The sequence below is a fragment of the Sinohyriopsis cumingii genome, chromosome 3 (assembly GCF_028554795.1).
Source record: "Sinohyriopsis cumingii isolate HCF-2022 chromosome 3, ASM2855479v2, whole genome shotgun sequence".
Lineage (NCBI taxonomy): Eukaryota > Metazoa > Mollusca > Bivalvia > Unionida > Unionidae > Sinohyriopsis > Sinohyriopsis cumingii.
The window spans coordinates 101,467,499-101,495,190 of NC_142963.1; the positions used below are offsets into that span (position 1 = coordinate 101,467,499).

Consider the following 27,692-nt stretch of genomic DNA (forward strand, 5'->3'; position numbering starts at 1 on the left):
CTGGAAGACCTTATCAATTCAGTTTCTTTTCCAATAGATCAATTACATACAATTACATACAATTACATACACTAAATCTATTCTTATATAAGGACTTACTTATTAGGTAAATTAATCAACCAGAATAAAGTGTAATTAAAACTGCAACAAAACACATCATTTTGGTTAATGATGTCCACATTTCTTTGGAAAATCTTTTTTAAAAATATGCGAATTCCAGAACTTAAATCTCTTTATATTTATTAAGACAATTTTTTTACCAATTACCAACCTTCCTTAAATAATACAATAAAAAAAATTATATTTCCAGTATTTTAAACAAAGTAGTGAAGACCAATATTTCTGTAAAAATATGTAATTATTAATACATTTTTAGATTATGATTAATAAGAAAAAGAGGTGACTTTTTTTAAAAAGTCTTCTGCCAAAATCTTATATTTTTTGTAACCTTTCCTTTTAAAAGAAGGATCATTGGTCATTTTCAATCTTAGCAATAGAAATTATTAAGCACCATATTTTTGCATCATACATTACATACACAATTTCTAATGATCTAACTCAATGAAGACAAATCTTCATAACACCTATTTTGGACAAATTCTCAAGTCATATTGACCCAACTTCTAAATTATCTAAACTGATCACTAGTATTTTGCTATTGGTCTTGTAGTACAGGTATGCAAACCTACTTTACAATTTTACAATTAGGGATATCTCCTTGAAGAATTAAAACTTAAGGTGAGCTGAGTTCATCCTAAAGTCATTTTGTAAACTGACAAACTATTTGAGGACAAAATTAATGATCTTCACCTTTTGACTTTACCCTGTAGTATAAGTCTATACAGTTTATTTTAACATTTATCTCTTCAAATAGGTCCTATCTTTGCATGTGGTCTCTTCTGGACAAAGAAAAAGCTTCCGACTTAGAGCTTCTTGTTGATAAAGATAAGCTTGCATTTCACTAGTTTTTAAAAGTTAAGTAAATCTTATACTGTGCAACACATCTCTCTCTCAAAAGGGTAGACTTGTTACCAAGAAACAAGAGATGACCTGGTACCAGTCCAGTATTGAACAAGTAATATCATTCTACCCTCAATGTTTTCAAATCAGATTGAGCAAACATTACAAGATTTAAATTATTGTGTATCTTTCCTTTTCAATTCAGGTAAAAACTAAATTCTCAATAATGGATGGCATAGAATGATTCAAGGTTCATACAAATGAAAATGTCAATGTGAGTGTAAACTTTGTTGGTCAATTAAACTTGTCCATGTACATGTATTTTGTTAAAAGCTGTCTTTAATAAGCTGTCAGCATATAGACATTGCACTATCCACTGTGATTACTGAGCTTGTATAAGCTATATGTGTAAAGTATTTAGGTAAATTGTAGAGTCAATCCTAATGAAGAAACAAATGACTCCAATAACAGAGATTTGTTGAGCTTTCTATTAGTTTCCATAAATAACAGCAAGCCTACCAGCATACAGAGATTAACCAGTCAGCTAACAGCAAATTATGTGTTGAAACACATGTTGCTTCATGTCATTGTTGCAATCATTACAGGAGGAGTATATTTATATACAAGTATTTGTTCAAAATTTAAGAAAAAATATGAATTGCAAACTGATCAAGGAAGTGACTGAAAGTTGTTCCATGACCACTAAAAAAAAAACGATGATTTTATGATGTTGAAACAGATGATATTGGGTCATGTTCAAGTTCTTTTTGAATACATCTATACCCCATGACACACTTTTCTTGACTTTCTGAAATGTACTATATTAGCCTTTTGGTATAATACACATTGAAATGTAGATCAAGATTTATCACAGAGTGAGGGTCTTGGCTATTCATTCTCCTCATGGCTTCAAGAAAACAGTACGGATTCATTTGTGTATTATACAATGGCAGATATGAATCAGTGATGTCTGCACCACTTATAAATGGGTAAATACACTATTTATTTATAAACTCTGGTAAAATTTTCTTTTTAAAATTTTTTCCACCTTAAGTGATGGATAAAAAGTAAACCCTTTGTGATGTATACAATAAAAAGTGATAACTGGACATAAAGAACACAATCATCCAATGGAATGCTGTTAATAACAGAACACCTTTACAATTCACAAAGAAATCTCCTTTTAAACATACTTAATAGTGTCCACATGTCTGAATCCACAATTAAAATCCCTTTAAAAATGTATCTGATATAAAGGACACCTGTTTAATATCAACAGAAGATGATACTGTGACAGTACATCTCAGTCTGAGAAAGCCCGGTGCTATTGTGTTGGGCACGTTACCAGTATGGTGGGAGTTCAATTCCCACCATTGGATCAATGATGTGTCTTTGGGCAATGGGCTTTACACCACTAGCCTTAACATATTACACCACTAGCCTTAACATATTACACCACTAGCCTTAACATATTACACCACTAGTCTTAACATATTACACCACTAGCCTTAACATATTACACCACTAGCCTTAACATATTACACCACTAGTCTTAACATATTACACCACTAGTCTTAACATATTACACCACTAGTCTTAACATATTACACCACTAGTCTTAACATATTACACCACTAGCCTTAACATATTACACCACTAGTCTTAACATATTACACCACTAGCCTTAACATATTACACCACTAGCCTTAACATATTACACAACTAGTCTTAACATATTACACCACTAGCCTTAACATATTACACCACTAGCCTTAACATATTACACCACTAGTCTTAACATATTACACCACTAGTCTTAACATATTACACCACTAGCCTTAACATATAACGTTCAAAGTGTAGCTGTGCTGCAAAATGCAAACAAACCCAATAAAACAAATATGTCTTGTTCTGGTATATACTGAGCTCCAGAAAGACAAAACACATTTAGAGTTTGGTCCATCATGTACCATATATCAATGTATAAAGTGTACATAATTGTGAAAATTGTAGACCCAGATCTGCCATTGACTAATGCACCAAAATATCAGTGTCTCTTCTATTCACATCAATTTAAAAGTTGAACATACAGCACAAACCCTGATCTTGCTGATTATTATTTCACAGATATGGATGTACATGCAAATCATTTATAATAAAGAGGTTTGTAAGTCAAAATGATCTTTTTGGCCATCCACAGAAGGTGTTCATTAAGACAAGAATGTTGTATTAAAAGATTTAATTACAAAATATCACTGTGTTCAGGACAGGGACTTCTTTATGAGGAGAAGGGTGCCCAAAATGGTCAAAATAAGCAGCTTCCAATTTTAGAAATTTAATCTTGAAAAATTATTTGCCTATTGTTCTATTTTCTTTTTAAAAAAAACGATGGACCCAGACCCCATTTGCAATCATCATATAAGCAATCATTGTATAAACAAATGAGTTGTCTGCATAACCAGGTCAAACTAAAAAGGGAAAAGAAAACAGTGATTATTTCCCCATTGTGATCTAGTTGACAACTACTGTATTCAACACATAAGACATTCACAAACAAGAGAATATGTAAGAAATGGGAACTACTTCTCTTTAAAAACATAACTCTTAAAATGTTTGTATATGTACAAATCAAAAAATCACTGCAAAATAATCTCATACAAAAGAAGAAGTTAGTTATCTCCCTTTCCAATAGCACATACTTTCCTTTGGAATGATTGTACATCAGAGCTAATACTCATTTTCATTCTTGAATATCTACTAAAAAAAAATCACATCAATCAATCATATCACCTGCTATGAATCCAATTCAGAGCCATTGCTTCTTGCTGAAAGATTTCTCAGAACACATACTGCTTGAGTCTATCAAGAATTACATCCCTTGGCCAAGGCAGAAAGTCGTCTGCTCCACAATAGATCACACTCCTAACTACCAGATCCATTAAGTGTAAATACCTGTAATCTGCTGCTGAGCAATTGTGTTACTGTATTGCAACTAACATGTGTGGCTTATCAGGTGAAGTGATCACCAATGTTTTGCAACTATATCTCTGAAAAGGCAGTCTACAATAGGTAGAGATGAATGGAAGAGCTCATTCATTTTCTATAATGGGTTAAACCCCTGGTAAAGAATGCACAATAAAGTGTGCTACAGTTCAACCATGGTAAAGAGATCTTCTAGCTTTCAATGTCAATTATCTTGGCTTTGAAAGGTTTTATCTTCTCAGCATATGATTGAAATGCTCCAAATTTTCATCTCCACCCTGTTGTGTTTGGTTCAACCTGGCACCCCTGTACTGGAGAACTAAGCAAGTCTTTATCTGCAGGTGCCTTGTTGGTTGTCATCTGACAAACAGGGGTGAGGATGAAGAGAGTGCCCCATTTGCTACCCAGGGGTTATAAGCAAGGTGTTAAATAGGAAAAAAGGATGATCAGTGAATCAAAGTACCAAACATACTCACTGAAAGAAAAAACAGATTAATAATATTATGTTGTGATTTTGAGAAAGGAAATCAGGGTAGAGGGGGTTCAGGGGTGCTAAACAAACTTGTAAAATGTGATTTGTTTATTTTCTATACTGAAAAAAATTGAGAAATTTGCCTATTTAAGCCAAGCTATCCACACTTATAAAAAATACCCTCCATATAAAATATGTTGGATTCGCCTTTGATTGTATGTGGCATAGACCCATTTCTAATATATCAACAATATTACCATTTTTCTAGTTTATTTCAAAACGAATGGCTTAAACCCTGATTTGATGTTATCTTTCGAAATCATTTTTTTTTTTTTACATTATGGCCTCTACCTAAATGGGAGGGTATACAAACTTTCTACAAAGGACATAACCATAAGCATAAGTGCATAAAAGTACTGCAAACTGCATGATACTATCATCTCATGACTATTTCCCTATTAATGACCTTGACCTCTGATCTAGAAACGTGACTAAGGTATAATGAGGTGTAGACCTGGATAAACGTTCATCAACATATCGATAGGTATTAAGATAAGACACCATGGACAAGCAAACTGGCCAATAACTTTAATTATTCTCATGATGACCTTGACCTTGAAGTATGGAATAAGAAAAAATATGCAAGGCACTGCCAACTGAAAATATATAACAGGTTAAATTAAATTTAATTCAAATATCATCATTGGATCAAAAACTGTACTGATAAATGGACAGCAGTCACTGATTTATGATTTCCTTTGTTGTGATTTTAACCTTCATGTAGGTGGCATGGCTATGGCATAGATGATATATAACTGGTTGAAGTTTTATCAGAATATCTTCAGTGATTCAAACCTTATAATCCAAACAAGGACACAAATTAAAGAATTACATTCTTCAGTACCATGAGCTTTGACCTCAAGGGAGGGAGGCTTCCTTAGGTTCACAACTAACCTTCTTATACATGGAGTCTGATTGGCTAAAGTGTCATTAAAATATCGATAGGTATTAAGATAAGACACCATGACAAGGATACAAGTCAGTGAATTCCATTTTCCCTTTCCATGACCTTGATCTTGAGGCATGGTAGAATGACTTTGGCATGCAGCACATGACCTAGCCACTCTAGCCACTATATATACTTTGGCAAAGTTTTTTTAAAATCTCACCAACCATTACAATTTAAGGCCTGGACAAGCAAAATATTAACAGACAGACACATAAACAATGCTACAACACAATATGTCCAACTGAAGACAAGTGTATAGTAAAAATTACATACCTTTGGAATGTCTTTCAAAAACAGCTTGCTACATAAGGCATCAAAAGTTTAAAGTTTATTGTCTAATTGGCCTACTGATATTGCTGAGAAGCACTGATACTGCTGATTCACTTATTTATTATTCCAATGTAAGCTCCATAACAGGAAAAATGGGTTTATTTACTCTCAGGTCACTTTCCAGAGACATATGAGGAAAAAACAAATTAGTTACAATTACATAAAAGTAGCAGTGACACATGTAATTTCATGTAGAGGTGATGACTGCAAGGTCCCTAATCACTGATAAAATGCCTAAGTAACTTCACATCTCCTGTGCCTCAATATGACAGGTCTGTTATTCCGCTGAAATGAACATAACACATTACACAAAAATCTACAACATTAATCTGTACCTTTATTTCTTTTGTCACTTGCAACAGCAAGTGACTAGACAGTAGTAGCTGCAGATTTTCTCAATGTTTTCTTGTCCCCTCAGCCTTGGGTTTCCACATTCAAAACCCTGTCATGCAAAAAATATTGGAGCTGTCTTTAAATAGCCCACTACATTATACCATGGAAATGGGAACAAAGCGCCTACCTCACACACACACACACACACACACATACCCTGGGAGGGCAAAATGATGCAGCCTTGGTGGGCATTGACCCTGCAACCCTTGGATTATTAGCCTTATGCTGTACCAATTGAGCAAATACAACTCCCTCACAACTATGAGATGCACTGGTGCCTGGCAAAACCTAATACAATGTGCACTTCTAGTGCACTATATTTATACTTGGGAGTGCACTATTATTTGAACTGAGATCATTATAAACCAAAATATTCTAGTGTACTATTAGTTCAAAGCTAGTGCACAAAGGTAGGAGATTTAGCTCAGGTGCATCTTAACTTCTTAAAACTTCAACCAAAACAAGAAAACGTAAAAAATTTGGACAGTTTATTTGCATCATATGCACTGTAGATTTTAATGGAATTGCAACCCCATTGAACAGTGCTTTCTGAAATGTTTCAGGCCACCTCCATGCTCATTTGCATAAGGGGCCTACAGGGTCAGCAAGACTTCCCTGGATGGGTTCTGTCTAACAGCCAAATGTGATGGCAAATGGCTAATAAATCTGTACATGTATGGTAAATTTCTTTCTTCAATTTCTATTGAATGGCTATTAAATCTGTACATGTATGGTATATTTCTTTCTTCAATTTCTATTGAATGGCTATTAAACAGGTTCTTTGAAGGTTTATCAGCTTTCAATATCTTTAACTATATCAAATGGCAGATTAGAATCATTTGTATCAAACTGAAAGGCTTTCAAATCAGGATGCTTTCTGAAAATTTAGAAAAGTTCTGTCAAATCATTTAAAAACGTTCTTGTTTTTTTGTAACAATGGTCATATTGGGTAGTGGATTGGTCTCAATTGTAAAATTTCAAATGTCCTCATACAAGGTTGCTTTTATTAAAATGGGTCAAAATCTGTGGAGTGGTTTTGAAGTAAGTCGCTTAAAAGGTTTAATACTTTTCTTAATAGTGGCCATAATTGATAGTGGCTTGGCATAATGTATTTCAAATTAAACAGATTTCATGCAAAGATGCTTTCTATCTAATTTCATTGAATTATGTTGTGCGTGTCTGTGTGCATTTTTTTGGAAGAAATTATTTTAAGGATTGTTTTGGATCATAAGCCATACTGGAGAGAATAACAGGATCAATGGTTTAAATTTAAATGGCTTTTAAGCCAAAATGCTTTGTCAAATTTGGTGCAGCAGTTTTTGAAAAGATATACAAGTTTTCATTGTCACTTTTTCCAATAGCCATACTGAACGAAAGCATACAGATTTTAAGGGTTTTCATGTCAGGATACTTTCCATCAAATCTGGTCAAATCTAAAAGGTCTATGAGAGAGAGAGAGTCATTTAAAGAGGATTTTATCATTTTGTTAGTGGCGGCCATACAGAATAGTGGATCATCATAATCTGTAAACAAGTTCACCTTCAGTGGAAATTTTGATAACCAAACTATATTTAAAGGTCCTTAAAATATGCTGAAATTGTTTGGCAAAAAATAAATTTCTTTCTTCAATCATGGTAACCTTGACTTCTGACCTTTTCACTCCCAGATTGATAAACTTCTTCCCCCACCCCAAGTATAAAACATCCAGAAAGTTTGGTCCTATTCTGTGATGTAGAATTAATGTTTTTGAGCAGGAAACATTTTTCTTCTTTTTACTACACTGTAACCTTGACCTTGGGACACCCAAATAAACAGGCTTCCTCCCTACTGCAAGTGCAAACCAACCACAAAAGTTCCTTTAGGTATGCTATGTTGAACTAATCTTATTGTGTGTTTTCCTTTTTTAATATTATTTCAGCCCAAGAGAATTATCTTAATCTTTGACCTTAATCCCAAATCAATGACTGATCCGTACCCAAATGCAAGCCATATACGAAGTTTTGGTTGAGGTCTGTGATACAGAACTAATGTTCCTGTGCAAAGACCATTTGTTTTCTTAATCACAGTGACTTTGAACTTCAATTAGTGATAAAAAAAATCTAGGTGTTTTAATTACCCAGTTTGATGACTGTTATATGGTGGAAAATGCAGTTATTGTATGGACACAAGTTTCTTCTTTCAGTCACAGTGACCTGGACCTTTGACCATTCAATGCTGAAATTAGGGTTTTTCCTCACCCATGTACAAATTATCCCAAGAGTTTGGTAACCTTAGATTTATTATGTATTATTTTGTGTTGCGTTATTGTGCAGATTTTTTTAGCAACATATATATAGACCGATGGAAGGATGAACAAACATAATAACCATAATATGTTCCATCTCATGGTGGGGATATCAGAATGAAAGCTATTTATGTTGGAATACATACTTTATAATTTGGTCCAACTCTGCTAGGTGTTTTTATGACAGAAACTTGTTAAAAGGCTTTATATTTGTATCAACAATGGCTATGATGGAATGAAGATCAGTATCATCAGTGCAAACTTTGTTGTTGTTGTTGTTGTAGGGTCTAATGCCATTTTTAAGCACAAGATAGGCTACACATGGTGGCCACTATTAATGGTGGAAGAAGAACCCCCCAAAAAACCATTGACCCATGAGAAGCTACTGGCAAGCTTTCTCACATACCCACACTGGCCACACCTGAGACTCAAACCCACAAAGACATAGGTGAGATATCAGTGATCCATAACAGTGAATGCTTTAGACTACTCAGCCACTCGGTGTCCCAGTATAAACTTTTAAGGACTCAATGCATTGTAATTTATCTTTGCTGAAAATGGTCCAATGGTATTTGAGAATACATGTATGCTGAAAACAAAAACAAATTTGATAGATGTGCATAATGTATATAGCATGGCACATGATGGGCAAAGCATGCAAGACTCAGGGTAATATAAGCTCTCTTGATCTCATAGCCAGGTGAGTCAAATATCATGAAATTGTTTTCAGTTTAATTTGGAAATAAAAGAAAGCTTACCAATTTTAAGCAACATCAAAACAATATTGTTTCTAGTTATTTCAGTTCAAAGTTACTGTACCAGACAAATTATGGATCTAATATTGTCTTTTCCCTGGGAACTGTTCTCCTTTTGGTATCCTTGATTGATAAAGTACCCACTATGAGATCAGTTCCCATAAGAGCTGGCCGACAGCCTCCCATTTGCTATAGGTAAATGCAATATGCAGATGCAAAGGAAGGAAGATTGACATTTCAGAAAGGGTCACTGTGTCTTTATTTATTTATTTACTGGGATACTAATCAATGTTTTGTTTGCCAACACATATTTAAGCTTTAAAAATCATATTTGGATATCATTTTGGTATTATTTAAAAAAATTACGATACTGTAGAAGTATATACTTTATAGTTTGAGATTTACATACATGTATTAAGATAGTTTCAGATTTTTAACAGAAGGTATAAACACAACAAGTCAACCAGAACTGAACTAAAATCTATTCAGTTCCCTGATGGGAGCTACTTTCAAATTCAAATGGAAATGTGCTTTTTAGACAGACAGTATGACTGTGATGCTGTGCTCACAAAGCCATTGATCATGATTCTATCTCAAGAATGTTCTGGGGAAAAAACTTGAACAACTTTAAATTTTGCCTGTTGTAAAATAAAATTCAAAAACTTTGGAATGAGAAACTTTTTCAGAAAGAAAAGAGTTGCGGTGCACATACTGACAGATCACTGTGCACCATCAGTTTCTGTAAGAGTTATTTCCCATTCTGCTAACAGCTGGATGTAATTTATGATACAATATCATTAATGCAACTACCCTTGCATTTTTACCTGGATTGCTGTGAAACTTTGTACATATAATCATCATTATCTTTAGATATCTATGTTAATAATCAATGTACTAAGACTAGTTTTGGAAGTTACACACCTTTTTTGACTAGGCTCAATCACCATCATCAGGGTAGGGGTTGGACATGGGAGGGAGCAGGGTGTACTTGTTGAGCAAATTTTAAAGTTATTTATATTTATTTATAATTCATTACATTATTTATTTCACTATTTTCTCTCTATGTTCCACTGTGTTTTTTTTGGTTGTATTTTGGGTATTTAATCGTTTGAATGATGTTGTTTACTGACTGACTGACTGGTTAGGGTAGTCATAACAACTTGTTTACACACATTAGTATCACTTTTAAAAGATTCTGTGTGGGATAGTCACAACAACTTGTCTACACGCAATAGTCTGTCTGGGATAGTCATAACTTGTCTACAAACAATAGTCTCTGTGGGATAGTCATAACAACTTGTCTACACACAACAGTCTGTGTGGGACAAGTCAAACTAAATACACCAGTGTCTATTCCAACCAGCTAAAATTGACCCACAGTATCTTCTGATCAGCCCAGATACCTTGCAGCACTCAAATTATGCGCCTGCTTAACAGTAATGATAGGGTTCTCAGTCTGTCTGCTGAGCTACCAATTTCTGCCCAAGTCCCTCTCAACAAGCACTTGCTAAAATGTTTCTCACAATGGAGGCCCGACTATCTGCTTTCTTACTCATTAGCAAGAGACAAATATGTTGTAGATAGCTGTTTGGAGGGAAAAAACACACCTTTGATGAGATACCGCATGTACTCACTTGTAGGTCACATCCAACTGCAAACAACATATACACTGATCTACCATCACATAATGTGCCAGCTGATTACTCCTGACAAACTGCATAGACCAAGGTCTTCCAGTGCATTATGTGATGGCAGATCTGAGTCTGTGCTGTTTGCAGTTTAGGTCTACTCATAAGGGAGTATATATTTAGTAGTGATGAGGCCCACCATGTACAGGTATACCAAATACATTGTATTTACAGAAATCATGAAAAGGTTTGATTTCCTGAAAATGTTTTCAAGGTCCTTGAAAGTTTTGTAAAATATTTTAAGATTGAGATTTTTTTTTAGAAGTTTCATGATATCATTTTTATTTTCAAAGGCATTGCTTTGTCACACTAGTGTTATTCATAGCTCTTACTGCCCTTGTTTAATTTTTTCTAAACAAATACAGTTACATGACTACATATCTATTACATGTTTTGTTCTGAGACTCAGACTTCAGAAAGACTGAGTCTGATATGGTGTAGGGATACATTGTGGTCATCAGGCTGACACATATTCATCTGCCATACCAATCAAGATTTTGCTCCTGACTTGGAATAAAACATGGAATTGTATTTATAACATGAACATGGAACTGTATTTATAACATGAACATGGAATTGTATTTATAACATGAACATGGAACTGTATTTATAACACAGCTTCTCTTGTATGTTTTCCAAATATTTGAAGCCTTTACATTCAAAATGAATTGGAATCTATAAAAGCTAGCTAAGAGAAGGTTGTGACCCATCCAAACCATATAACTGAGGCTATATAGGTTATTATTTTAATTTTCCTTTTTTGATATTTCAATTAAACAGGAAGTAGCATGTAGTATGAACCTCATCTATTTTCCATCCTTCTTCTGTCATTGCAAGACAATCGCCTTCTATCATAGGTCCCTTCAGTGATTTAGGGATAGAATTTTATCTTTGTTCTCTGAACACATTTCTAGTGTAAGGGAAAATAAAATGCATTCTTGATATTTTTAGAACAATCTTGTTTAAGAAACAATTATTTGATTAAGATTAAAGCAGACCATACATGTTGATTGCACACCAATATATAATTTATCAAGAAATGATTGTAAATTTAAAATTGTTAAAAATTCCTGCCTCTTTGATTTTCTACATTTCTGCAGCTTTTGATGGCATGAAGTTCTGAACTCCCAAAATTATCTCAAAGTTGAATGTTTGTTTTAAAAAAATTATGTGGACATTTCCCCATTTCAGCTTGAGCCAGAGTTACTAATATCAGGGCTATTATGCAATTAGCCAATTCCTAACTAGGTGATTCCTGGATTTATCATTGGAAAATATTTGTAATTTGAGGGTATACAGATTTTCTGAAACTTTCAAAACTTTTTCAAATGTACATCAATAGAAATAATAATGGAAATTAATATAAATGCCCACATTGTGAAAGTTGGTTATTTAAATTTTGCACAGAATGTAATTCTGTACCAGATTCAGCTAGCAACATTCCAGAGTTTGGTATCAAATATCGTCAGAACCATCACAGTAAATTTACCGTTTTATTAGTTTAAGTAATATATTTATTAAGAGGCTTTTCTTTCATTCAGAAATACTTTTACAATTTGCATTCCTGCTAGAAAAATAGTAACAAAAGGAAATATTCTCTCTGGAGCATTTTATGTGAGAAATAAATAACTTTTTATTTCCTGTCTGCAGTATGATAATTGACTCACATTTAAGTGATTGGAAAAATTGACTGACAACCAACAAAAGAACGAGTTATTTATTACTTTACAATCTATTTGCTGTTGACAATAGTTATATTGAGTAATTTTCTATTTTATAATTTACTGGTATATTTTAATGGTGAAGTTGAAATTTAAATTGCATACCTAAAACCCTTTCCATCCAGGTAGATGAGGTGTGAAATTGAGTGTTTTGACAAGGTGAAGAGAGTGGATGATAAGTTCATATTTAATCAAATCTTTTATTCAAAATTTTGACTCCTCACTTTAAAAGTGTTGAAATAGGCAATCAATTTTATGCTTGTGTATCATATAACCTTGTTTGTGGCTTATCCATCCTTATAGTGCTTGTGTACCAAAAATTATGCAATCAATAAAACAAGACTGAACATTTTATGAAGAAAAAAATGATGTCATGTGCAGCTGATCAAAACTGAAGAAATTTACTTAGTGTTCAGCAAGACTTTCAAAACAATCATGTGTCTGTGACTTAAAATTTTTATAATTATATTTTTGTATTGGTTCTGCTCTTTTAATTTTGTTTATGATTGTCAAGAGACACAACTGCTATGGAAGACCAAGATTAACATTAATGTTGCTAATGAATATGTCATTTATTTAAATTACTGATTTGGAAAAATAAAATTTTATGTTGATCCAAGTTTCACCTTTAATCAAGTGACAAAAATTAAACTACATGTAACCTCACCAATGCTTAACTTACTCTCTGAAAATCCAGGTTCTCATAATACTAGCGCATACCAGTATATGTTTTTTAGAACCATTTCTTGTCTTATGAGTTTGCACCAAACTAATGTTGCTTTACTTTCGTATTCCAATTTAAGATTTCAGACTGGGTTTCTCTGTCAGTACTAGTCTGATAAATACACATCCCCCTCCCAAAACCTGTGTTGATAGTGATGGACAATATCTACGCCTGATGTGACCTGTTCATTAAAATGTGCAATTTTGCTGCATGCAAATCATTCCAGAACAAACCTGCATCCACTTTAGACACATACCAGTAATTGGTAACAGCCATATCAAGCATGAAATTCAAAATGGCCACAGATAATTGTGCTATTCCAGGTGGATTTACAAGTCACCAAACATATGATATGCTCCAGAAATATAATGTACATGTCACCAAAAGAACTCTACAGCTGATGGTAGCTGTACAGCCACAAGAAACACTGGTAAGTGTATAACATGTACACCAATGTGTACAGCCAAATTTTGATGCAGATAATTGCAGCTTTTAATGAATAGGTGATATCAGCCCCTCACCTGAAAATCAATGTCATCACGGGTGAAGGGCTGATTTATCGGCCAACATCAGCACCCAATCTAAAAAGATATTAAAATAACAAAAATCTTTCTCAGCAATGTTTTTTTTAATTACTTATTGGCCTGAAATTTAAATGAAACCAAACATGCATAGTTTTCATGCTCTTATCCATATATGACACATTAATTTCTTCCTTAAGATCAGTTTGCAAACAATTATTTTTAGCATCCTTTGATAGAATGTAAACTGCCTCCACATTTAAAAAAAATATTTTCACTATCCATGTAAAATTTGCAAAGATAAAATGTAACAAAAGATTGAAATTGTTCCGATTGCAGCACATGGATAATCTAATGTTCATTTCCATGCTGTCATGAGTGACACATCACATGATTGGTTAGCTTGCTAATATGGTATAACTTGACTTGAGATCACAACTATGAAAGGCCAAATGACTTGCAGGACAACTGCTATGAAAAACCACCTGTCTTGCAAGACAACTGCTATGAAAGACCACCTATCTTGAGAGACAACAGCTGTGAAAGACCATCTGTCTTGAGAGACAATTGCTTTGAAAGACCACCTGTCTTGCGAGACAACTTAGCTTTGAAAGACCTCCTGTCTTGAGAGACAACCGCTATGAAAGACCACCTGTCTTGAAAGCCAACTGCTATGAAAGACTCCTGTCTTGAGACAAAAATTAAAGACCACCTGTCTTGAGAGACAACTGTTATGAAAGACCACTTGTCTTGAAAGACCGCTGTTATGAAAGATCACGTTTTATGAGCTTACAATTTTCAGAACTTTATTTTGAAAAATCTTTTCTGTATCAATGAGCTTCAATAATGAAGGCATTTATTCACTTAGATAAAAAGATAAGTATGTACTGAAACAATATTCTGAATTAGAAATGGACAGGACAAAACTGAACTGAAATAAAGGGAATGTAAAATAATGTTTAATGTTAAGATTAATTCATCATGCAGATGGATATACAACCAGACATGTATATAGCCACCAAAGAGATCACTATGTGAAGTTTTTGATCTTGTAGACCATGAAATTTTGCTTGAAAAACTAAAAATCTATTGATGCAGTGAAAACTCTCTAAACTGGTGTACTTCTTATTTAACTGATAGAGTGCAAAAAAGTATCTTTAAATGGTCAACTTTTCTCAAAGTAAAAATATTAACTGTGGAGTACCACAGGGCACTATCCTTGGATGTCTGTTATTCAATCTATTTATCAATGACTTACCTCTTAAAATTGGAACTTCAATTTTTTGCACTGACCTCTATGCAGATGATAGTACACTGTCTGAGATCAGTAAAACCAAAACAGTACTTGAAAATAACTTACAAGATGCTCTCAACAGACTTCAAATATGATGCAAGGAAAACAGTATGATCATAAATGCAGATAAAACGAAAGCCCTACTAGTTACAACACAACAAAAATGAGCGATAAACTCCAGGTTCTATTTGACAATGTGGGCCTTAATATGACCTCTCATGATAAAATTCTTGTTGTATTCGTAGATAACAATCTTACTTGGTCTATTCACATTAAACATGTTTCATAAAAGGTTCATTATTATCTTTGGCTACTGATGAAAATCTAAAGATACATTCCTCTTCAGTATAAAGATTATATTCAGCCATATCTGGACTATTGTAATGCAATTTGGGATAATACTTCAAATTCAAACATAACAACACTTTTAAGACTCCAAAAGAGGGCTTGCCATTTAATTCTAGATCAATGTAGGACAATTTCATGGATGCAATGAATAATGTATTCTTGTAGGGTTTAATGCCATTTTTCAGCACAAGATAGGCTACACATGGTGGCCAATATTAATGGTGGAGGAAGAACCCGGGAAAACCCCGGAAAGAACCACCGACCCATGAGAAGCTACTAGCAAGCTTTCTCACATACCCACATTAGCCGAATCCGAGATTTGAACCCACACAGACAGAGGTGAGATGGCAGTGATCCATAATGAAAAGCACTTTAGACCACTCGGCCACTCTGGGCCCCCAATGAATAATGTAAAGATTTTAACAACACATGTTCTTAGAAAGGCCAAATTATGTATAAAGTATTCAGAAGAGCCATTCCTGTATATCTAAGCAATATCTATCACCAAAGAGATGCTGATGGTACTCCAAATTTAAGGTCCATAAGAAGTAAAAATTACATTATACCAAGGCCAAAGAAGGAATTGTTTAAAAAAAGTTTTCAAAATACTGGTCCACTGGGATGGAACAACATTCCCAGTGACATAAGGCAGGCTCCTAGCATTTCTTCTTTTCATAATCAATGTCTCTAATGGATGAAATCTTTAGACAATTGAACAGTTCAGGAACAATAAATACTGCCTGCTTTTCTGTAATTTTGCATCATTTTCACAGTTGAATTTTCAATGCTGAAAGATATTTTATATATGTTTATATGTTCACAGATGCCTGTGCATATGTTCCAGGCTTGATACATTGATTTTTAAAATCACAAAATTATTTAGTGTCGAGCCAGATTCTTCACATCATGTTGTATATACTGTATATATTTTACATAACAGATAGAAGGCCTCAAGGTAGATTAGTTCTGTAACTAACTGAGTTACCTTCTCTAAATAAAGTCTTTATTATTATTATCTTCTGCCAAAGCAGTTTCAAGAGAAATTAGAAGGTACAACAATATAGTCCATGCTATTTTGGATAAATAGATAATGTCAATGAATGAGGCTAAAACAAGTCCAAATGTAATTACAATAATTATACAATTCAAAAAGAAAATAGCCTATGTCAATCATATGAGACAAGTATTTTTTAGCAGCAAGCACTGAACATATAGGTAAATACATGTAACCTGCTAAATTGTATTAACCATGTGTATAGATCCTTTGCAGAATCTTGACATTACATTTTCAGTGAAAACAATGACAGATTATACTGTACATATATGAAACATTCGCTTTAATGACAGATATAGCACTATTCAGTGTTGTGCTTTAAATTACTTATCACATGCTCAATGCTGCAATCATCTTGCAATGAGATGACAGATCAAAGGCAGATGAACAATCCAATGCTAACATGACAGATCACACACACTGCAACATTTGGAGATGACAGAGCTATGTTATATGTATTAAGAGTTGTAAGAGTTACTGAGAGAAGAAATAAACATGTCTTTCATGGTGGTACTACAGTCAGTCAGCCTTCAGCTGTTTCCACAAAAGCAGACTTGCTAAGTGAACATGAAAGTACAAGTTTGTTTTAACAGGCATGCTAGTATTGCTTGGCATGCCTCAATCTGCTCTGCAGACCAGATTCAAATGCCATTCATATCCAATGTCTGTTGATATTCCTGCAAGAGTATAAAACAAGTTTAATTACAGACTGAACAAGTGCTACAATTCAGTACAATTAAATGTCTTCTTTGCTTTCTTAATTGATGAAATTGCTCTGCAGATGAAAATCAAAGCGTTGGAACAGACTTGAGGCTCCAATATCTTTTTCTTTTCTAAAATTAGAAACTTAAATTTTAGTCTTTCAACATCAGTAAAAATGTGACAAGTGTTCCCCTCATCAGTGCCATGATTTATAAAGCCCCTGTCTACCTTACAAACCTTTTCAATGAAACTTCAACACAAATCTATATTAACACCTCTGTCAGAAGAAAAGAGATACACATAACACCAAATGCCTATGTAAGTGAGTCAAAAATATGTGCTGCACATATCATCTGTAAGATTAATCTCAGATGTTCTACCTTAGAGCAAAGTTTGAGTGATGTTATTGAAAATAGCTCATGTGCTCAAGACATTATAGCATGACTGTAGCAATGTCCTTGTAGGCCCTAATAAAATAATTGACATTGACATGAACTGCTTCTTGGTATTTACACTTTTCTGTAACATGTTTTCATAGGCCCTAGGCACAGTGCCTTCTGTGCCTTTTGGATAATATGGCCCTGCATTTTTGAGTATGGCACCTGTAGTTAAAATTATAGGTACAAACTTACTCATTGGGGATGTCTATCACCACCAATGTCACAGTATTATGTATACATTAGGCTACTTATGCATTTTGTTCTGAGTCAGTGAAAACGAGTCCAATATGGCATAGCAATATGTTGATGCTGTTATGTATTCATAAGCCATATCACACAAGATCATTCCCCCTACTCTGATTTGGTTAGTTTGGTGTTTTATGGCACAGCAACATGATTAGGTTAGTTAGTTCCATGGCAATTGGAGCAAGTAATAGTGCCATGGCAATTGGAGTAAAGTAATAGTGCCAGGCCAACTGGAGTAAAGTAATAGTGCCAGGGCAATTGGAGTAAGCAATAGTGCCAAGGCAACTGGAGTAAAGAAATAGTGCCAGGGCAAATGGAATAAAGTAATAGTGCCAGGGCAATTGGAACAAAGTAGTAGTGCCAGGGCAATTGGAGTAAAGTGGTAGCTATGGTAACTGAACCAGGACCATCAGATGATAGGATTCAGGCCATGATACCCTTTTGGATGCAAGTCTAGCACACTGAGCTTCTATTCTCAAGACAAAACACAATGGCTGTTTTGTATTTGTTATATATCCCCTCTCTAATGCATTGTAAACATTTTTAGTTTTCTAATGTGAATGAAACTGAAAATAAATTGGGATTTATAATTGTTCAATTCAGTGTGTTGAAGAATATTGATATAGAGACATCAAAGAAAACAGCAAAACAGTCCCAATCCAAGTCACTGATACAGAAATATTGACAGAAGATCTGTACCAAATGCTGGATCAGTAATATAAGGTTAAATGGGTATGTGATACATTCCATGTAAGTCCCGAAACAAAAATATCCCAATACATCTCTAACTTCTTAGTTTCATGTTAACATATGATGAATTTCATGTTGTTCTCACAATTCAGTATGACATTTAGAATTTCTTGTTACTCAAATAATTTAAAAATGCAAAAGTGTATTTTATTATCAAAACTAGCTGGTATATGACAAAAGTTTTAAAAAAATGGATACAAGAGAATAAAAAAAAGACCAGACAATAAATGATAAAGTCAGATCTAACTGCAAACTATACAGGTCTAAATCTGCTAACCCATAATGCTGCAGCAGACCCTGGTCTTTGCAATTTGTTAGAACTAATGAGTAAAGCTAGCAAAATAGACCCTAATCTACCAGCACATTCTTATTAGGCTTGCAAGAGATCTTCCTTGACCAAAATTTAGGCCTTAAAAGATGCACAATTATATTTCATATGATCAGTTTAATTACAGCACATATTTTTTGTTGTGAACAACAATGTCCATTAATACATATCGGTCCCTTTGTTAAGTATATCCTAACCTAACAAAATATGTCTGTCTATCTTTTCTATACGTAAGTCTATGTGTTTCTATCTGATTGACCTCCCTGTCTGTTTAACTCTCCGTCAATGGCCATATTTTATATATGGGTAGGAAGCTAGCTTGTAAACTATCCAATCTGATTACAATTAAGATCTGCAACACAATGGAAAGCTGATGGACACCAGTTCGAGGCATGTTGTGTTGACTATTTGATTCAACAATCAGACTACAGCTTTCACATTTATGAAAACAAGGAATAAACAATTTGACTCCAACTTATTAATCAGACTGATAAACTAGGTGTACCTATCTTACAAAAAGACTGTTAATCATGCTTGAAAGAGGCCAACAAGATCTTTAAAGGGGTACATACAACAACTGGTAATCATGCTTGGATGAAGCCAACATGATCTGTAATGGAACAAATACAACAACTGGTAATCATGCTTGGATGAAGCCAAAATGATCTGTAATGGAACACATATAACAACTGTTAATCATGCTTGGATAAGTCTACATGATCTGTAATGGGGCACATATAACAATTCTACAACTGAAATAAAACAATTCTGAAAGTCAGTCTGGTGCTGTTTACTAGGGAAGTGCTGTTTACTAGGCAGGTTTACTAGAAAAGTCTATATTTTCAACTTTTTGCATGTAAATAAACACTACACTAAAGTTCAAACTTGAACTTCATATAGTAACCAACAAACGAATTACTATGGTAGTTTCTGGAATGACAGCTGAAAGAGATCTCAGAGAAAAATTTTGCCCTCTAAACCTGCAGCAGCAGCAACAACTGTAGAAATAAGAAAGAGAAAGAGAGAGAGGGAAACACATTCCTGCTGAACATAAATATTATGATACATCTGTTAGAAAGATAGGCAATTGTTGATAGACCTATTCAAGTGCATCTGTCTGAGGGAGGGTAAATTAAGCCCAGTTAAGCTCAGTGTTACTGACAATGGGGGAAACTTTAACCAAAACATAATGAGTAATTAATTTGGAAGTTCTCTTGCAATGCTGATTTTGAGCAAGTGCTTCTGGAAGCTAATGTCAAATAAATGATTCCAAATGAATATCAAGCAACTGTCAAAGTATGATTCAACTTCACACAAAAGCAGATTATAAAATGCCAGCTGCTTTTGAGAATCATGAGAAAAATGAAACAGCTAAAACCTGTATGAACATCATGGTCATCTTGCACCTTAATACCATGCATGAATAGTGTCTTTGTTATAATTAATTGTGTGAATTAAAACAGTCTCGAAAACAGATCATGCAAGAGTTTCTTTCAGCATAACCATATTGGAACAGAGAATATGTATCTCCTCTCCTCACTGGAAAGCTCCCAGCATACACTATGGGAGCTTTGTTGTTGTTGTTGTTGTTGTTGTGGGGTTTAACGCCATTTTTCAGCATGATAGGCTATACATGGTGGCCAGTATTAATGGTGGAGGAAGAACCCGGAAAACCCCGGAAAGAACCACCGACCCACGAGAAGCTACTGGCAAGCTTTCGCACATGCCCACATTGGCTGAATCTTAGACTCGAACTGCCACAGACAGAGGTGAGATGGCAGTGATCCATAACGAAGAGCGCTTTAGACCACTCGGAACAATGGGAGCTAACTTTCCAAGCATGTATATATAAATGATAGGGTTTGGTGGCGGCCAGTATATTGGGTAGAGGAAAACCCCAGGAAGAACCACTGACCCGCTGGAAGCAAATGGCAAGTTGCTCACATACCCATGTTGGTTGAGCTAAGACTCTAACCCGTGTGGACATAGGTGTAATATGAATGATCTGCAAAGACAGGTCCCTTAGACTACCTGGTCACCCAGGAACCCTACATAACAAGGGTACTGTATATGACTAATAAGTCTGTATTATTTTTAGGGCAAGATTTAAGCTTGCATAAACAGGTCCACAATTCATGTATTACATTAAATATGGTACGACAAACAAAGGCTGGAGTTTCTATCCAACCTACCTCCTCTAGAAACAGGTGTCTGACATTCTTTGGATCATCCTTCCTTTTGCATTAATATTTACATAAAATGTAATTGTGTAACATGTTATAAAATAGGTGAAAGAAATTTATCTTGCATACCAGTATATGATGATTTTATGCTTTAAAAGCAATTCTTTTAGAAGACATGGGCTATCTGAAATCTATTTGTATGTAATCCATTTTTCACATTAATCTGTAATGGAAGGAAGGTGGGGCAGTGATTTTAATTATGAAAGCCTATGTCATCATATAAAATATAATAAGGACAGTGATTTCAGTTATGAATGCCTATGGTATTATATGAAATTTATGGGTTGGGGTGGTTTCACATTTGCTAAGCCCAGGTAATAAGACGTATAATTGCTGCAGCCATGTGTTTGATGTCTAAACATTGCCACAGTCTAAAGTTAAGCTCTTACGTAAGTTTACTGTCACCAGCCAGAAGACCAGAATATTGAATCTGCACAGGCGTTAGATCACACGACTTTTCACCTATGTATTACAGCTTAGTCCTAAGATTAGATGGAAGCCTGTGGGGAGTGAACGAGGCGTGTTCTCATCTGTCCCCACTCTGACAGACAGCAAAAGGGACACTATCTGCTAAGTTCGACTGGACCGGTCCACAGTGATATCCAATCAGAATTGAGATAGAGGATGTGCTTACAATTTAGATCAGAATTATAACCTTCATAAAAGGTCAGTAGTTCTCCTGGGAAGATTGCTGAGTAAATAGGATTACTCAGAGAAAGCCACTCATAATTTGGGGGTAAAACTTCGAAACAAACTCTAAGGAAAGACAAAGCTTCAAAAAGGTCAGTGAGTTATTTGCTTGATTTTTGCATAATATTATGGCATTGTAATTGTAATTATTTGGAGTATGTATACTTAATTACTAGCATTGTTCAGTATATAGAATTTGAAGAGTTTCATTTACATGCGTATTTGAGAAATGGGCTTGAGTATTATGTAGATAATTATGTAGATTGTTAGCTTGTGGTCAGAATTAATGTTGTAATTTGCTGTTAGGTTACTTCATAGTAAAACAGTACATTTATTCATGTGCTATGTTAGAATTTACACATGCTTGAATTGTGAATTTGGAAAATGGTTGAAGTGTGTAAAATTAGTTACTATGGAAGTATGGATATATCAGAGCATTTGTGTACTTTGTATGAGTTGTAATGTAAAGAAATGCATCTGATTGTTGTGATATTGTTTAGTATAATGGTATTAGGAATATGTACTGATGTGACACAATTTATTGATGTATGTATGAGATCTAATTGATACCATGCTTTTATTACCACGTTGTTTTACCATACAAGAACATGAGTATTTCGATGTGAATGAATGCATGACCGAAGAAATTTAATAGTCGTTATCTGATGATAGGCTGGGTGTAGTGTGAGATGAGAGGGCTAAGGAAAAATATTGTACCATCCTTGTGTTTTCACAGGAAGCTTTTTAGGGGATGGAACTTCCGGTTCAGTTGAGTCCCAAGTCTCCAAGAGGTGGAGACGGAAGTAAGACTAGTAGAACAGTCAGAGTCAACCAAAGTCTAGTCAGTGGAGAGAAGGTGTACAGAAGGTGAATGGAGGAGGAAAAGGAGTTGAGGAGGAGAAAGTGGAAAAGGAGGGGGAGCATAGAGATGTTGAGGAGGAGAAGGAATTTGGAGAAAGTTGGGAGGAAGAAGAATACACAGATGAGTATAATACAAGGACAGATAGAAATCTATCTGACACTACTAATCAAGTGATGCAATAGGCTATTACATGGTCGAGTGGAAGGAGAGTACTTGTGAAATCATTTGACTATTGAATTGTTATTAAATTGTTATTCGTTGAATTTCACTTTTTTTGTACATTCAATCATTTAACTGTCAGCATTGCTGACTGGGGGCTTGGAGCTTTACATCTATTAATCACTAATTTAACTTCCAACCAAAATTAAGCCTGGGTGGGACCTCTATAATAATTTAAATAAAATATTGGGAGCACCCCACCCCAACCATAAGAACCCACACAGGTGGTGGAGAGGAGGATGGACAGGGTTTTTAAATTATGAAAGCCTACGGCATCATGACTGACGTAACTAAATGATCCTTTTTTGATGCCCTTCAACTTATATTTCATATTCAACATTGGGCCCTGGGCTGCTGAATGGTCTAAAACACTCAACATTACAGATCACAGACATCTCACCTCTATCCATGTGAGCTTGTGTCTCAGACCAACTAAGATGTGTGTGTGAGAAAGCCTGCCAGCAGCTACCTACAAGTCAGTGATTCTTCCAGGGCTGCAGGGCTATTCCTTCACTCAATATACCGGCCTCAAAGTTAAACCCACAAAACAAAACCTTGATGCATTAGAACTTCCGGCATTAATTAAAGTTCCTATTTGTCAACTCTTCTTAGAAAATAAGGAATTGCTATACTTTCTGAGAGTTCTATGTGTGTCCACTAACAACTATACTACCTACAGGTAGCCTGGATGACAACATGGGGACTTAATTTCATGTGACCATACCATCTGTATGTCCTGTATACTTGCTTATCCACTTGAAATGTTCAACTGCCTGCCTAACATGGATCCATTTGCTTTTTCTGGAGCCAAACTGGAATTCCATACCACTCTATATAAAGTCAGCTGAATCATGGAAGCCTTTGAAAAGTTTCTTATTCAACATCTACAGAAACAATCATTTGTCAGATTTTGTGAAAATTCAGTACTACTACTTTTTAAAACATTTTTATTTCAAGTATTCACCTATAATGTTTAATACAGGTTTACTAAGAATCTTTGCATCAATCCTCTATGTACTCATCTTTAAAGCCTTGTGCATATTTTCTTGTAGCAGTGTATCTATTTTATTGTGTATAACAGCATTGGCTGTCTAAAGATGCCTCATCTTGTACAAACTTTATATCATATATTTGTATACATGTAAATGCAGAGGGTTTCTAGGAAGATTGGTTAGATGACCAAAATTAGCTTCTTCTTTAAATAGAGCCATAATTATTATTATTATTATTATTATTATTATTATTATTTTTCCAATGGCCTCTATGCTCTTTATGGCATACATGTGATGCCTTATTGTGTAATTTTACCAATGGCCTCTATGCTCTTTATGGCATACATGTAATGCCTTATTGTGTAACACTTACACATATAGAATACAGATCTCTGTGCTTCATAAGCCTTAGCTAGTAAATGCAATTCCATGAATTAGAAGAATTTTTTCGAGAGAATAATTTTGATAAATCACTGGAGTAAATTATCAAAAATTGCTTTTTCACTGCAGTCAAATGACACAGAGAATATTATGAGCAAGAAACCAAAGGCCCATTTCTATTATTCCTACATTATTTAAAATGTTTGAGAAACTGACTGTTAATGAAGAATATGAATATTTCAATATATTCTCACTCTTTCACAAAGAATAATAATCAAAGATTCACAAGGGTCATTCATGCAAAGCTGATTTAACTAAAACTATGAACTATTAATTACTGGACATAAACAGGGAGAACAAAATATGTTGATTTCTAGACTTCAGGAAACTTCTGATTCAGTCAATTGTGATGTTTTATCTGAATTAAAATTGCAATAAACTTGACACTAATGCAATAATCTAGTTCTCATCCTATCTATGTGACAGGATACAATGAGTTGGCATGGAAAATGTACAATCTAACTCAATAGAAATTAAAGCACTATGTTCCACAGGGGTCTATTTTAGGCCCATTGCTTTTTTATCTTCATAAATGGCCTTCTTCTATGGAAAGAGTACACAAACACAAGCTTATCTGCTGATGATACTACCATATCAGCTTAAGTGGTGTTATTACTAAAGAAACTTTCTTTTTCTGACACAGCAAGATACATGCATGTGGACTGTTAGAAAGCTGAGGATTTCAAAAGCCTATATGCATTTGTATTCAAACTGAGCTACCCGTATTAATTAAAGAATTATTATTGTTATTGTTGTTGTTTTTCCATAGCTGCTTGTGCTGCAAATATTCTCTGGTCTGTGCATTTTTTTACCATAGGTGGGTGTGGCATGCTGACTGATGAACAAATGTGGATACTGACGTAAATATTTTTCTCCTAATGATTCAAGCAAGCTAATATACTTTATTCATACTGAAAAACTTCAGTATTTCAGTAGTGTTGGACTAGTAATCCAGTTGTTGTGGGTTCAGTACTAATTCAGTTGTTGTTGTTGTTGTTGTTCTAGGGTTTAACGCCATTTTTCAGCACAAGATAGGCTATACATGGTGGCCAGTATAACTGGTGGAGGAAGAACCCTGGAAAACCCAGGGAAGAACCACCGACCCATGAGAAGCTACTGGCAGGCTTTCCCACGTACCCACGCTAGCCGAGCCTTGGACTCGAACCCACGCAGACAGAGGTGAGATGGCAGTGATCCGGAACGGTGAGTGCTTTAGACCACTCGGCCACTCGGGGTACTAATTCAGTAATGTTGGACTAGTAATCCAAGTGTCATGGGTTCAGTAGCTCAGTAGTTTTGGACAAGTAATCCAAGTGTCGTGGGTTCAGTTGCTCAGTAGTGTTGTACTAGCAATCCATGTGTTGTGGGTTCAGTAGCTCAGTAGTGTTGGACTAGTAATCCAAGTGTCGTGGGTTCAGTACTCATTCCGTAGTGTTGGAGCAGTAACCCAAGTGTTGTGGATTCAGTAGCTCAGTAGTGTTGGACTAGTAATCCAAGTGTCATGGGTTCAGAACTAATTCAGTAGTGTTGGACTATTAATCCAGTTGTTGTGGGTTCAGTACTAATTCAGTAATGTTGGACTAGTAATCCAAGTGTCGTGGGTTCAGTAGCTCAGTAGTTTTGGACAAGAAATGCAAGTGTCATGGGTTCAGTAGCTCAGTAGTGTTGGACTAGTAATCCAAGTGTTGTGGGTTCAGTAGCTCAGTAGTGTTGGACTAGTAATCCAAGTGTCGTGATGCCACATTGCTAAACATCACAATAAAAACTGCAACACTTCAGACATTGTAGCAATATGACTGAAAAATTGCTAAAGCTACATTAAAATCCAAATCACACAAACACACACTTTTTCCCAATATCATAAGACATTGTGTGACCCCAAAGTAATTATGTGGACCTGATAATATGCACTATTTAAGTAACGAGTTCAAGCTGAGAAAGGCAAAAAGAGGACAGTACACAATACATTGCTCAATTGTTGGAGTGCTCTAAAATGGAGGATTGGCTCCCACCTCTAAGGGTGTTAAAATATCAATGTCGCATGACCATGTGCTATTTGGTTACAAATTATTCTTAATAAATAAAATGATAGCAGTAATGATCATCAAAGCAAGATTAAATTTTTTTATTAAACCCTTTTTTTGCGAAAGGTCTAAAACCTTATAAGAACCACCAACCCACATGAAACTATTGACAAGCTTTCTCACATATCTACATTGACTGAAACCCAAAACTTGAACCCTTGAGGAAAGAGGTAAAATATAATTATTTGATAAAGTCAAGCACCTTACAGAACTTGGCCACCCAGGACCCCTGCTGAGAGGTTGAAAACCTGAAAATACAGACTGGAAAGTATTATATAATAAAAATTAATTTTACCACCCCCAAACTATAGTTTAATACCAGTAATATTTTACTCATTGGTACTGCATAGCTTAATTTGCCAGTGCAGTGGAAGACTAAGGGCCTTAAGAACTGGAATACACAATGTAGGAACGTCCACTGCATGAGATAGAATCTTGCAAGTTCAGCCATGTTTTGTGCCACAGTTAAAGGCTCTAAAGAATATATGCCTAAGTTCAGATGCACCTTGGAACAAATGTAGGAGGAGAAGGTCATATGATCACCAAACCATGGCCTGCATTAACATCCTTCAATGATGAATGAGGAGGTGCCTTTAGAGATCCTTGTGAACCATCCAGTCATCAAAATACTTGAGGATACTTAATACCCTCTCTACTGTGCCCTTCCTGGAATGACTGCACTTCTTCCTTTAAATGCAACCAATTCTGCTTGTCAGAGGAAGATATTCCTAAAACAGATATCAACAACTTCCTTTTGTGACCCCCCCCCCCAAAAAAAAACATTGTTGTTCTCAACCAGACATTGGAAAAGGGAGTTAGTAGAGAGCCTGTGGCTGAAGCACAGTTGGGGACAGTGTTTTCTCCTTCTGCAGGCTAAAGATAGCAGCTGAAAAAAGATAGCAAAGTACCAAGCTAAGGACCTGGTGAAGGTGCTGATCTTCTCTATGGGGTGGGTGGGGTTATATATCACTATCCCCCCTTTGGGTTTGGAAAAGGAACTGCTCCTTGTGAGAGGAATTGCCTCACACTCTGCCATACAGGCTTGAAGAGGGTGCTGCTCCTCCCTCCCATCACACCACTCCACTCCCTCCTATGGATAGGCTCTGGACCCTGTTAGTCTTTGAGCCTTATATTCGTCTGAAAAGACTGAACCAAAATGA

At 35.1% G+C, this 27,692-nt stretch overlaps 1 protein-coding gene and 1 long non-coding RNA gene across 3 annotated transcripts in view; one reads left to right on the forward strand and one right to left on the reverse strand.

The window, feature by feature from the left end:
* The window catches only part of LOC149803408 (uncharacterized), a 33,037-nt gene extending 7,840 nt beyond the window's left edge, over positions 1–25,197 (forward strand). The window contains exons 2-3 of the long non-coding RNA XR_016420215.1: positions 21,720–22,026; positions 22,671–25,197. This is a non-coding gene — a long non-coding RNA (uncharacterized LOC149803408). The remainder of the gene's footprint in view (positions 1–21,719; positions 22,027–22,670) is intronic.
* LOC149803406 (zinc finger MIZ domain-containing protein 1-like) overlaps positions 1–27,692 on the reverse strand; it is a 410,193-nt gene that overhangs the window by 294,438 nt on the left and 88,063 nt on the right. The window contains exon 1 of one of the 2 annotated variants that reach the window (XM_089953102.1): positions 3,751–3,941. The exons of the other annotated variant lie outside the window; for it this stretch is intronic. Within the exon in view, the coding sequence (XP_089809228.1) occupies positions 3,751–3,776 (26 nt within the window). The 5' untranslated portion in view covers positions 3,777–3,941. Of the gene's footprint in view, positions 1–3,750; positions 3,942–27,692 lie in introns of those variants that run through there. 2 annotated transcript variants of the gene reach the window in all.